The sequence below is a fragment of the Chenopodium album genome, chromosome 9 (assembly GCF_948465745.1).
Source record: "Chenopodium album chromosome 9, dcCheAlbu1.1, whole genome shotgun sequence".
In the NCBI taxonomy this organism is placed as follows: domain Eukaryota; kingdom Viridiplantae; phylum Streptophyta; class Magnoliopsida; order Caryophyllales; family Amaranthaceae; genus Chenopodium; species Chenopodium album.
Window position 1 is genome coordinate 51669241 of NC_137842.1, and position 14401 is coordinate 51683641.

Genomic DNA, 14401 nt, shown 5'->3' on the forward strand with positions numbered 1-14401 from the left:
GATCTGTGAACGGTTTACAAGTTCTTTAAAAACTTGTTGGCGGCTCCCTACTTTGCTTTGTCCCTAATCGTATTATGTCAATTCCCACTTCTTATGAGTGCCAAGCATATTCACCACATGCTTTAATGTAGGCGCACTTCGAGCGACGCCTACAGAAGGGGGGGTGGTAAGTCCTTGGTAGCAACAAGGTTCCTTGTGAATCACACTTAAACCTTTGAGAATTCCAACCGGAATGGGGACATACTACAAAGGTTGGCAGTTAAAATGGGGTTTACGCCCGATTCTTGAAGTAATGAGTGGGGTTGTTGAAGGAATGATGCTAATGATAAGGCAAGACCCTTTCCAATGCAACCCATGGGCAGAGTTGTTAGACTTTGGAAGCTTAGCTTGGAACGATGAGCAGGCTAAGGTAAGTAACGCAAAGTCCCAAGCAGTTGGGCACATGGTTGTTGAGTACCATGTCAAGCCCACTCCCTTAGTGTTCCTATTTTCTAAGGTCACTAAGTGAGTGGAGTAACTTCCACATGACGTGGCCTTATCCCTTCAGAATAACTACCCACATTCATGGTTAAACCTCACTACTACTGGTGCTCCTATTTTATAGGAACCGCCTCCGTAGTGGCTTAACCGCGTTCCCGTTTGACCACATCAAAAGCATAGTCAAGATAAACGTTAGTCAACCCATTAACATCATGGTCCTATAATTTAGGAACCATACTTAGCCACGTGCCACCTTAGCATAGCCGTCCCGACAATTTAGGGAGAGTGGTGCAACGTGGGTGGTTACCTTATATAACTGTCCACCATCCCCATTACTTATCCAATCCCTAGATTTAAGGTAACCGCATGCAACCACGATAACTAAGCATAACCGTTTAGGAGCCCCTACTATAAATAGTCCACAAAGGAAGGTTTTGGTTAGACCAATCACCAAGCTAGGTTACTTTCCTCAACATCCAGCGCCCGGCCACGCAAGCCCATGGTTCCCCCGAAGGACCCATGGTCATCATCAGCACGGTCCACACTTGTTCATCCATGCCGGAGCCACTATGGTCTCCTTTAGTAGTAGACCATGGAGACACCTTTACATGATCCCAAGAGCATCCCTTAGCCAAACCACGCACCATTAGCTAGTATGCCCATACTAAGTCCCAAGCCCTTATAAATCGCCCCGCACCAGCCCTAGTCGGGACTATCGAGTCGGTTTGTCTTATTGAGTGTCCACCATAGCCATCCAAGTGTGCTATAGTCCCCATATGCCATCCTATGTCCAAGACTATGCCCAAGGCCCCTAGCCCTAAGGTCACCCTCAAGTCAGCCCCTGACCCTTGAGTGAGCACTCGCCCCCTAAAGAGCTTTATTTTGATCTGGCCATGAAATACTAGTGAACACCCAACTGACAGTAACACAATAATTGGCTCTCAAGCCCGATCCTTGAACCCAACCTTGGCCCTAAGGCAATGTATGATCTATTAAGGTCCTAATAAGTCCCCCCCAATAAGTATCAAAGGTTGTTATGGAGTTTTGCTCATCCAAACACTCCGAGGACTTTTTAGTGCGCGCGCGCGTGTGCTAGCCATAGGCCCAAGGCCTAGCTGACCAATGCTTTGCTAGCACCATGGTCTAAGCACTTAGGGGTTATCCTTGATAACCTCATAAGCCTTAGACAAGGCAGTGAGCAACTTTAGCCTCACTTGGCTCATTCTTCCCGAATCGAGCACGCACTTGCTCGCATAGGCAAGTGGGATCCCAAGGGTCTTGCACGCCCATGCTGGGGATCGACGGCCTTGCCTAGATTGACCTAAAAGTGACCGTGACACCTACCTACTAGAGGGGCCTGCTGCTGTGATGGTGTTGTGTCATTAGTAGACGCTGAGCTATTTGATTGGGCTACAAACGATGATGCAGCAGCACTAGGGTCATTGGCGCGCCTCGACTCCTCAAGCAACAAACAAGATTGCGCATTGTGAAATGAAGGTAGGGGCTCCGTTTGTTGTATCATTGAGCAACGGTGTCGAAATTTGTACCCACTTGAAACCAAGCAAATCACAAGCTTTTATTCCGACACGAGTTGATCAACGTTAGCAAGTTGATCCGTCACATTCTTCAATTCCCGACAATATGATGCAATGCCAGGAAATTTGGAAAGATGCAATTGATTAAACTGATTTTCAAGATAAATGGCCCTCGTAGTTTTGTTATCTTAAAAGATCTCCTTCAGTTTATTCCAAATTTGTTGCACTGTACTTCCTCTTCACAATACTGTTTCAAGCAAGTCTTTAGAGATTGTGCCATATATCTAGTTTTTGACAACAGAATCAAGTCTCTTCCACAATTCATCAGACACATTAGCAGACTTTTTAGTTTTAGGGCCTATATGATCAAGGACATTGAATGCATGAGCATGACATTCAAATAATTCAACCCAATTCAAGTATTGAACGTTGTTACGATCAAGAGTTAAAGGAATCAAATTTCTGATATTGTTAACTCCGAAAGAAGGATGAAATTCAGACGAAGAAGATTCTCCATCCTTAGTCATGATGGGCGGCTAGGTGGTGCTAGGGAAGAAGGGTGGGTGACGGTTAGGGCTTGGAAAGATTACAAAAATAAAAAAATTTGCGAAAGCTAGGTTTTTAACCTAGGTTGTGATACCATGTCAGATAATGTAAAACTCCTTAGATTAGAGTGTCTTGCATTGATTACAATATATAGGGTTACAAGTATGAGACCTAATCTTATTATGAAATCGCAAAAGATAATTACAGAATATATACAAATATATCCTACTATAACAGAATATCTAGAATATTAATCCTATATTCTATCAAATATCAATTGGTATCTTTTACCTTTTAAAAAAATTAATTCACCAAAATTATCACGTTATTTATATTTCAATGTTGCGCTCATTTTTAAAGTCGTGATGCTCTTTACAAATATAAGCTATGTTCTTTCCGCCTTTTATTTTATTACAAATTAGTTTTGATCCGGGTGTGCCGTACCAACCAACAATTAAATAAAATTGTTCTTTCATCATAGATTTCTAAACCTTTAATTTCCAAACTTTTTTTTTTGATATCTTTAAAAGCAATAACTAGTACTCCCTCTGTCCCTAAATTAAAAGTCTCTTTCTCTTTATTATGTGAGTAATAAATGCTAGAAAGAGGCTTTGTATTAAGAGACGGAGGGAATACGACATAACCAATAACCTTTTTTGGGACTACTACTCCTTTTTATACTGATGCAACTAAAAAGAAACGAATGAAGTATTTAATATTCCAAATAGTATATGCCATGCATTATTCTACTTTACAAGAGGGGAAAAAAATGAGGTTCTATACCATAAGATTATACTTTAACCTAGAATATAGTAATAGAAAAACACCAGTCCATCAACTAGTAACTTTTACCTTCTGTAGACGGCCAAAAAATTTTAGATCTACGTCAACATTATACACCCAAAATTTACATCAATGAATGCATCATCTAGTAACTCTTTCCAAAAACATCAAATCAACTGACCTAAATAATTGGCGGGCATTTAAACTTGAGGACACATACAAATCATTGAGAAAAAGAAGGAAGACCCCACAACTCAGGCTGAAAATCCAGAAGAGACTGAAGACTGGAGTCTGCCATGGCGGCAGCATCAGCCTCGGATTGAGACGGGACAACCACTACCTTCATTCCAGCAGCTTTTGCAGCTTTAACACCTATCCTGTTAATTAAAATGACAAAAAATAATCATATTCAAGGAGGATTGCTAATCAAGATTAATGCTTTCATTTGAAATTAATCTTAATTCTTAACCAAATGAAATTAAAATTGAATGTTCAATAAATGAAATCTTAACCACATTTCTGAATTACACTTGGTATTTTGGGCCAAAGTTCTTGGAAGTGACCAAGTTCTATCAGCACAATCCAATCTAGATTCTGTAAATCTGTAGTCTTTTCCCCCTCCATCAAAACGACAAATAAAATCTCAAATCCAAGTAAGATCAAGCGATTCCAAAAGTAGTGTACAAAAAGTCAAGTAGCAGAGCTCAGATGTGTAAGCTAACAGACCAAAATCTAAAAAACAGCAGACCATAAACCTAGTGCATGAATCTCCTACTTACAGAGAATTAACCATTCATATCTACATAGCTTTGCCTTAGCAATTGCATGAATTTTCTGTGTTATTAGACCTTCAGTTCAAATCATCAAAGTATTTTACCTCATAACAAGTTTGAGAGCAGGACAGCCAATGTTTTTAAAGATACTATAAATAGCCAATTATAACAGCAAAATCTAAACAGGAACCACTGACTATCTGACTCTTTACTCACAAGACAATAACCTCCTGCAAGTAACAAATACTTGACCATAATATCTGTAGAATAAACTTACAAAGAGTCCTCTATAACCAGGCAATTAACAGGATCCATTGAAAGTCTTTTTGCAGCCTCTAGATATCTGACAATCACAAAATTAATATCAGAAAAGAAGAAAATAGGTGAACATCTGGACGACAAATATATCAATACAGCATGTCACATAAATTTAAAACCGAGCACTGAGATAAATGAAATTTAGTCTACAAGAGCTCAGTATAAAACCTGATATAAGATAAATAGGAGGATTCCCATTAGTCACAACGATGCCAAATTTGTCAAAAGCTTAAGGCACAACAGAAAGCCACTAATGTTTTGTGCGTCTAGATCTGCTTACTCTTGTATTCATTTTATTCAGTTTTGACAGACTGATCAAGTCTGAGTACTTCAACTGCTCTACCTAGAAGGCTAGAACTGATTTCAGGCCATAACAATTAACAAATACTATATTCCTTGTCCATCATTTAAAAGAGAATAAAGTGACAAACGATAAGGGGTACAATATATTAAAACATACATAGTATAACATTCTGTTATGTGAATTAAAAGATCTTACAAGTCTGGAAATGGTTTCCCTGATAGAACTTGGTCACTTCCAAGAATGACAGAAAACAACTCCTTCCAACCTGCACAAGATTCCAAGCATTCAATATTCAACAGAAATGTAAGTCTATAATATATGACTGCAAGAAAACTGGTCTAAAGCCCACAAGACAATAGTTTCATACAATAACAAGGAAAAATTTTTTTGAGAAAGATTTTAAGTAAGAAAAGGGCTGGGGGAGACCAATAAGGAAAAGTGGAAAAGTTATTTTTGAGAAAGATTTTTGTAATCTACATTAATGCAGTCCAGTAAATATAGACTTCTTGATGAGGGAATCCAGCGAAACACAATGTGACCTCATTTGACACATACTTTTCTTATCGTTATATTATAAAGATTATGAGGTACATATAAGAAATCCATCTGTCAGTATAAAGGAAATATGACATGACAGGCTAAATATTAGACCTAGCGGAAGATTATAAGCTAGAAAAGTAAAGCTGATAGCCGATGAGGCTTTCAATTGTTGGCAAAGATATTATTATGTATCAGATTATCAGTCTTACTGAAATCTACATAATTAGCTTGTAGTTCTTCAATTTATTTTTAAAACTAAACTCTGACTCTGTGAGTAGCATCATAATTTTGAAATTGTCTTTGAAATCAGACAGCAACATTATAAACAACGCATTTTACTTTATCAGTCAATCAGTAAAATTAAACAAGGTGAATGTCAGCCAAAACTATGCCCTTCAATACCAAAAAGCATAGACGTGTTTCAATAAATAACAATTATAGTTTTATTGCAGTAATAAAATTAAACCATATAAATCTTTCAATAATAATAAGCATAGGAACCAACTAGTATGGATCATCTTTGGTCATAGAAATTTCTCACCTTTTTGATAAGAAATTTTGGCTTCTATGTATTCTTGTAGTGAGTTTGAGGCAAGAGCAAATGGGATCTGATGCTTATGGAGATGTTGGATAAGGCGATTGGCACCAGGAAGTGCTTTGGCATCTTTCCACCTAAAATATATAAAGAGAAAAGAAGAAAAGTTAAGCCTGACCTTAACTCAGGATACAAATAAGAACTTCAATCCAACAAAAGTTTATGGGAGGAGCGTTTAACAATAATAACTGAAAATAGCTTCCTAATTTACTAAACACTTGAAAATCTAACAATATCATGCTGTTTGTTTAGAGATGGGAGGGACTCCTCGGAGTGAAGGCTAAGAATGCAAGTGCCTAACACATCACAAATAAATTCCACATGGATTTCACAGCAGGAAACCATCCTTCAGAAATTTTCTTGAGATGTAGTTAATTGTATACAGTCAGCTTCATTTATCACCCCCAACTTTTAAGAGGCGTCTAAAGTCAATGTCCACTTCTCTTCTACAGAAATAGTTAGCAATCTTAGCATAGATTTCGAGAACATACCAATTACTTGATATTCAGCATAACCTTCCATATAGATGAGATTAATTTCAAAGGGTTGCTTTTTTTAGGAAGGTTTACTACGTACAATCCTTAGGCTTTAATAGGCATTAGAGTGATTAGACTAACATAGTCATTGAGCAATGCTCGAGTAACCGAACTCACTAAAAACAGGTAAATGAGACATGTACAAACTGTATGAACTAACATCAGAACTTTCCAAGTTTACCTTATCTTGGAAGTTGGAACTAGTCAAGCAAATTACTTATCTCACAAACTTCCAATTCATCACAAATAAAGATTGAAAACAGACTTAAAAAAGCAACATAAATAATCATTCAATTCTAAAATATAATGAAAAAAAATCACAACTTTAGTATAACACAAAAATATACCAAAACAAACTTACTTAGAACGATACAAAGGAGTAATTTCAGCAATAAATTGATCAGGAGTTAGAGGAAGATCATAATTCTTAACAATTGCAACAGCTGATTCCTTCTGAGTTCTTCCCACTCTCCCATGCTCTTTATCAGTAATCAAAACTTTCCCATAACTCGCCAAATAATCTCTCAAAACACATCTTGTCGCAATTTCTGCATGCAAATTTTTTAAAAAAAAAATTTAAAAAATCAATCAAATTATCACTAAACATCCAAAATCAAAATTACCCAACAAGATTAAAATTCAAAATTTGAACCTGTATCCAAAAGGGTACCATCCAAATCAAGAATTACAGCAGAAATCGTTACCCCATTAATGGATTCGTTGATAGTCATGACTAAGATTTTTTAGAGAGAAATTTTGTTTGGAATTGATAAAGAGGATGGTGAAATAATGAAACGGCGGTGTATTTATTGAAGGAGATAGAATTATTCTGTTTTTGATAGAAGTATCGGAAATTGATGCTGATTTGAGGTTGCATATTTGGCAATGTGTCCATCTTATTGAGAATGATTAAGGAAATTTGGGTACGGAAAGTTTTATATATACCTTTCGTCTCTCTTCCGAAAATTGTCCATTTTTGGAAAGAGTGGCAAACAGAAATAAATTCTTGATTTTGAAGTTGACAAATGAGTCAAGTTTATGTCATATTTGGATTATGAGTCGTTAAATTTTTACTCTTACTTCTGGTCAAAAAAAAAAAATTAAATAAATAAATTCCTAATCCGTCTATCCCTAAATTACATTCTTGTTTGGAAATTTATACGGGAATTAAGGAGAAAAGAATAAGACAAATAACAAATAACAAATAACAAATAACAATAATTAGATAATGCAATGAGAAGTACAAAACATTAAATAATGTTTTGGAAAATGGAAATAAATAATCTCACCTTTGCGTGGTCTGACAAAAATAATCCCACCTTTTGATTATTACAAGATAATCCCACCTTGGTATGTCATCTTCTTTTAATGAACCTTGACTTGTTGGTGACCTATTATTGTAGGTTATATGCCATGTGTCAAATTTTTATAGGCTCATTTCATTTTTTATAATTATAAAAAAAAATTAATACAAAACAAAATAAAAATAAAAATAAAATAAAAACCAGCCACCAACCCCCAAACCCTAGCCCCTACCTCAACCACCACCAAAAATCGGCCGTCCACCCTCCTTAACCTTCGAAATCGACTGGCCAGCACTAAGGTTGTGTTTAAGGGGGATTTTCGGGGTAGTTAAGGAGGTTGGACGGAGTTTTCGGTAGTGATGGTTGTGGTGGTTATGGAGGTTTTCGACGGTTGAGTAGGGTTATAGAGGTTTCGGGGCGGGATTTGGTTTAGGGGGTGATTTCGATGGTGGTTTAGGGGTGAGGTTTGGGTCGGGGTGATTTTGGTGGTGGCTGTGGTGGTTTCGGGGGTGAGATTTGTGTCAGGGGGTTACGGGCGGCCGTTTTCGATGGTCTTCGACAGTTATAGGGGATGGGATGGAGGTTTTCGGGGCTGGGATGGAGGTTTTCGGCGGCAGGGTGGTGTTTTCAGGGTGGTGGATGTGATTTCGGGGCTGGCTTATGGCATTGGGAGGTTCGGCCGGAGTTTTAGGAGGTTTAGAGTGGCGGTCGATGGGTTTTTGGTGGGCCTAGGGTATGGGTAAGGGGTTTCACGGTGGCGGGGGGTGGCTAGTGGCTGGTTTTTTTTTTCTTTTCTTTTTTTTTTTTAATTTTGTTCTACCTGTTTTTTTTTTAGTTTAACTTTTATTATTTTGACCAATTAATGAGTGACATGTGGCTTTAAAAAACTAAAAAAAAAAAAAAAATTAACTTGTTTAACAGGTTGTAGGTCAAATGGTCTATTAAAAGAAAATCACATACCAAGGTGGAATTGCCTCATAATAATCAAAAGGTGGGATTGTTATTGTCAAACCACGCAAAGGTGGGATTATTTATTTGGAAAATTTGATTCTAATAATCCAACCTTTGCGTAGTCTTGTTTTATTAATCCGACCTTTTGATTATTCCACAATAATCCAAGCTTTGGGGGTGTCTTAGATTATCAGGCAAGCAAGTCACTTAACCTTAAGATGCAGGTCACCTTCCACGTGTCAGATTGTCATTTGTTCAATAACTATTTTTAATTTTTTTTAAAAAAATAAAAAATTTTAAAAAAAGAAAACCCCCCCCAATTCCACCTCCTCCTTCTTCTTCCCTTCAAACCACCATGATAGCACCACCACCACTTCTTCCTCTCCAAAAATCAACCACCATGACAGCACCACCACCACTTCTTCCCCTCCAAAAATCAACCACTGCCACTCCCTCCCCTCCATAATCCGATCACTAGTCCCCACCACTCCTTCCCCTGCAAAATCCGTCCACCACCACGAACGACACCACCCCTCCCCTGCATTATCAGACCACCGACAGTCGGTCCCTCCAATTGCGCCGAGCACCCCCTTCCTTCCTCCTCCATAATTTCCGGTAGCCTATCCTTCCTTCTTACTTCCTTTCTCCTTCCTTTCTCTTTACTTTCACTCTCCATTAATTTCGATCCCCTTTACCCAGCCACCCACGACTGACCACACACCGCCAACCTCCCTTTATCGTCCCCAATTTCTCTCTCTTCATTCCCAATTTCCGGCTGCCGCCTACGTACCCACTCTCGACACCACAATATCAACTCGCCCCCCTCAAATAACAGAACCCCTTTTTTTATTTCTAGGTTTTCGGTGTTTTAGGTTCTGGGATTTAGGGAATTGGGTGGACTTCGAAGGTAGTCGGAAACTGGACAAGGGAGAAGGAGGGGCAGCAGCGCTGAGGTGAGGGGAGGGGGAGGGTCGGCAAGGGGGTAGGGGTGGTCGGAAATTGGAATAGAGAGTGAGAGGGGCGACATAGGGTGGTCGGGGAAGGTGGGTGGCTGGGTTTTACTTTTTTTTTTTTAATTATTTTTTTGTCAAAAAATTTAAAATGAAAAAAAAAAATTACCTGAGAAACAGGTAGCAGGTCACTTTGGCCTGATAATCTAAGACACCCCCCAAAGCTTGGATTATTGTGGAATAATCAAAAGATCAGATTAATAAAACAAGACTACACAAAGGTTGGATTATTAAAATCAAATTTTCCTATTTATTTCCATTTTTCCTAATGTTTTTGAGTAAAACAAAGATAGATTAGTGATTACGCATGATATGTCATCAGAGGAACTAGAAATGGAGGAAAGTTAGGCATTTACAAATGCATAACAAAGGGTATTCATGTAATTATACATATGTATAAACGAATGCATATTCTGGTATCATTGGATGATCAAATGGTACCACTGAATATACAGTGATACTATATATGTACATAATGATATTATATATGCATTCATTAGTTGTACAAAATTTATGCATACCACTGAGGATTCAATGGTACCATATAAACTTTCAGTGGAACAATCAACATGTGGTCCCCCATCACGTGATACAATCCGACCAAAATATAGGTGGGGTCCACCTACAGACCTCTCTCTTCCTATCTCTCTCCTCTTTTCTCTCTCTATCATGTGTTTTAATAATATTTTAATCAATGTTATGCATTTACAAATGCCTAACTTTCCTCTCTTTAAAATTCTTCATGTCATCAATCCTTTGCAAAAAAAAAAAGGACCAATCACATGCTCCTAATTGAAAATTTTTAACCAATCATATTCATTGTAATTTGTCACAAGGATTCTGAAAAATTAAAGGCTGAAAAAGTACATTAGCCAACCAAACATTAAAAGTGGAATGTAAATACATTAACTATACATTAAAAGTACAAATGAAAAAGAGAGTGTATTTGGGATATGTAGAGAAAAAAAAATTACTAAAAATAGAAAGGTGGAATGTAATTTTGGAATACCCAAAATAGAAAGGAGGAATGTAATTTAGGGATTGAGGGAGTATTACTTATATTGTGATAATCGGGAGGGAACCCAGGTTTTTCAAAATGATAAACATTTTGTGTTTGTCAAATGGCAATCTGGTAAATAATTTGCCTTGTATTCCGGAATATAGGTATAAAAAATGTATATCTTCAAATGCCAGCTGTGACTCACGGTTCTCTGTTAGCGCATGGTTAACATTTCAGAAGAGAGAGAGTGTAAAAAAGTTGGAAAAAAAACAGAACCGAGCAGATTGATCCACCTTCAAATTGGTATTTAAGATCAACTATTATTTCAGTAATATGACTTCTCAGCGGCGACTGGTATTTTATTTTATATTTTTTTGTCCTTTTCCTCTTCCTACTCCATCTTCTTCTTCCTTAATCTTCTTCCTCCTCCACCTTCTTCTTGCTTTGACCGCTCGTGAAACCATTTTCACCACCACAATTTCGGCGGCTTCGCCACTAAACTAAACGAAAACCCTAATTGAAAAGGGTGAAAAGAAGGGTATGGTTAACCCTTTCAGGAAAGGTTTACATCCTTGTGCAAAACTCCGTCCAATTGAAGGTTAATTGCTCACCTTCGTCAATTGTGTGAGTGCTCTGATTTTAAGTTCTTGAAGAGGACTAAATTTCAGCTTTACTACAGGACAGAAAAAATTGAATAAGAGAGAAAGTGTTCAGAATTACAAGACGAGTGAAAATATACTCAGTAAAGCCTTCTAACGTCGTTAAATCAACGTTTAACAAAAATGTCAGTATTGCCCTTAAATTTTCATATGAAAGTACATTTAAACCCTTTGATAAACAAGGCTTGTTTCTCATTCTGATTAACTTGAATTTGCTCAATAATCAGATAAGTTAAATAATGTTGTGGGATATATATACTGTGAGATACAAGTTTGATAATATTGTGTGAGACATAATATTGTACATTGTGAAGATATATTGTAAAAATATTGCCCTCTATGTATACCTATTCTATAAATTTTGTACGTGGTTTATGGTGTTTAATGTGAATTAAAGAGAATTATTATTGTGACCTACTTTGTGAGTCAAGTATCAATTTATATTTCAACGTATAGAGGTTAATCGATCAGAAGGAATTGAGGTGAGGATCGAACCCGATCACACTTGGGGAGATAAAGGGACTAATCAACCCTCCACTCCTTGATCCTCAAAAAGATAAAATTTATTGAAAATTATTAGAGTATCCATTTATGGTTAATATTGCAAATTAATTAAAATTGAGATATTACTTATTTTGTTCCTTAATATTGCAATTTTACCCCTTTTAAATTTTCAACTAAGAATTAAATTCTGGTGTGTGTAACGTAACCCAAGAAATTCTCTCTCTAAAATTGGGAGCATCTCTCACTAGAAAGTGAGTTTGCTAGCTTTTCAGCTAGGGTTCCTATTTCTTCATCTTAGGTTTCTTGCATGCTTGACTCTTTCCAATTTCTATCATAATCTTTCCTGCAGTGAAGGGATAACAATCGTTTACTTGTGTCCATAGTTTACTAACCCTCTTTTTCGGATATCAAGAAGTTTAATCACTGCATTAAATCCTTCCTCGTTTCTCATAAAAGGAGTTCGCCTTTTCCAGTATTGGGTTTCTTCCAACATTCACTGAGAGGCGCTTCGATTTAATCAACCAATACTTTTCGAGCAGTCTTTGCTCTCTTATTACAGGTGCAGTTTTTAATAGCGATAGGCGGCTATTCAATTAGAGATTAAATTCTCCAGTGTGCTTGCTCCCCATGCGTGTTTCTGATTAATCTTCTAAGAAATTGAGTTTGTCTATAAATGCTAAGCATTTTAGATCTGTAACTCATCTCTTCTCAACCACAAACTCTTCATTCTCTTGTCTCTTTCTCTTCTTTCCTCTAAGACTGTTTTCCTTAACTCCTTCCTCTTTAATTCTCTTGTCCTTTCTTTGTTATTCTTCTTGTCAATCACTATGAGTAATGATAATAACCCTCCAAATAATCAGGAGAATCGCCACATTTGAGATCTGAGGGGGGGGGACCTCTTATTCCCACTCCTGCTGATTTTAGTATAAACTATGTATCGATTAACTTCAACTCAAGTGTAATTGGGTTATTTATTGGACCACACCCCCCTTCAGCACACTATGTTCAGCATATTGTGGATTCTCGTTGGATAATGAGGGGGGAAATACGGGTCCACAGATCTGGTCTATACTTTTTGTTCGAATGTAGGAGCAACAGAGATCAAGAAAGTCTCGTACGGGCTAGTACAACAATCTTCGATGGGAGAATAATTAATTTTCGAAGGTTCGAAGTTGATCTTGCGCCCCAATATATGAGTTTTACAATCACGAGGGTTTGGGTGAGGGTATACGGGGCTCCCCCTTGCCTACCTCACTGAAAGTTGGGCGAGACAAATCTTTAGGCACGTGGGGTATATTGAAGAACAAGACCACGAAGGAAATGGTCTTCCTGCCCACGCTGAACTAAGGGCACGACTGTTGATCGACCTTTCTATCCCTCTGATCCCGGGGTGTTTTATCCCACTTGAAGGTAATAGGGTGATTTGGGTGTATTTGAGATATGAAGGCATTTATAAGTTCTGCAAGTCTTGTGGGTGCGCCGGTCACTCGACATATAGATGCAAGCTTCACTCGGTGGTAGCAAGGAGAAGAGTGAGACGAAGGTTGGACGAGGTGGAAGAAGATGGAATAAGGGTGCTATACGGTCCAGCTGAGTACCCCTTCTACACAAACTTCATTCGTGGTCTTCCGGATTGGTATAGGTTTCGAAACTCGGGAATTGATCTCCGTCAGTTTGTAATCCCAAAATAATCTCTGTTGTATCAGAGAGTGCCAAGAGAAAACATGAGGTTTGATGAAGGTCATCCGTATGATGAACCGTTCTCCTCTCAAGAGAGTGATGGAGGCGAAAAATTCCATACAGGGGAAGAGGAGTTGTCAAACGACGACTCAGAGATCGTTGAGATGGAGATCGAGCCAATTAGGCCGGACCTTGAACTCTCTCCTGGCAGGCGCTTAGGATTGAGAGGGGATCCGTATGCAGAGTTTGCTCGAGAAGGGTCTTTAAACCCTAATATGAGTAACCCTATCTTGGGGAATGCTCGGGTTTATGATGCAGTGCGTGAACAAGTTTTGCAAGAAATGGAAATGGAAATAAGGGGTGGATGGCCAAGCCCAATAAGGCCCGTTGCTGTCAGAGTAGGAGGGGATCGAGCTGCGGGTTTCTTCCCACCTCCGGCACGGTGCCTGTTTGCAGACTCAAGGTATGAGGTTGGTGAGTCTTCCTGTGCCCAAAATGCGCCTAGGCCGGGAGGTGGACCTGGAACAATATTTCATACGCTTGGGATCTCTGAGTAGGCTGCTACACCCACGAAATTCGCAAGGAACTCGGCTAGTTGGCTAGGTGGCGAGGCAGGTAATAACAAAGAGTTAGAGCTGCCCCTTGGTTCTGTTTCACAACAATGGTTGGAGGGGGTGACAGGGTAAAGTCGTATCCCCAAATCAAAAGTAAATACCTAAGTCCTCTAACTAAAGTAGATAGGGAAGTAGGGTCGATCTCCACAGGGAAACAAGTCTTTCTATTCCTAATTAACTAAAATAATCTAGATTATGAAGTAACCAATATTTATATTTGAATGAGAAACTAAACTACGAAGATTGAGAATAGGGAGAAACAATATATA

At 38.2% G+C, this 14401-nt stretch overlaps 1 protein-coding gene across 1 annotated transcript; it reads right to left on the bottom strand.

Annotated features, from left to right (window-relative positions):
* Nucleotides 1–3305: 3305 nt before the first annotated feature.
* LOC145559851 (bifunctional riboflavin kinase/FMN phosphatase-like) lies at nucleotides 3306–7298 on the bottom strand. The gene is made up of 6 exons (XM_081621135.1): nucleotides 7063–7298; nucleotides 6772–6958; nucleotides 5821–5951; nucleotides 4935–5004; nucleotides 4395–4460; nucleotides 3306–3721 (listed from the first exon to the last, which is right to left on the bottom strand). Exons 1-6 carry the CDS (start codon nucleotides 7139–7141, stop codon nucleotides 3568–3570), a joined length of 687 nt encoding a protein of 228 aa, XP_081477261.1. The 5' UTR covers nucleotides 7142–7298; the 3' UTR covers nucleotides 3306–3567.
* Between the last annotated feature and the right edge of the window lie 7103 nt (nucleotides 7299–14401).

Bases quoted from the DNA above. Each gene is read 5' to 3' on its own strand.
- LOC145559851 (XM_081621135.1), bottom strand. From the start codon at position 7,141: ATGACTATCAACGAATCCATTAATGGGGTAACGATTTCTGCTGTAATT. The intron at 6,959-7,062 runs GTTCAAATTTTG...ATTTGCATGCAG, and splicing joins TGGTACCCTTTTGGATACAG to AAATTGCGACAAGATGTGTT. The intron at 5,005-5,820 runs GTGAGAAATTTC...AATCTTGTGCAG, and splicing joins CAAAATTTCTTATCAAAAAG to GTTGGAAGGAGTTGTTTTCT.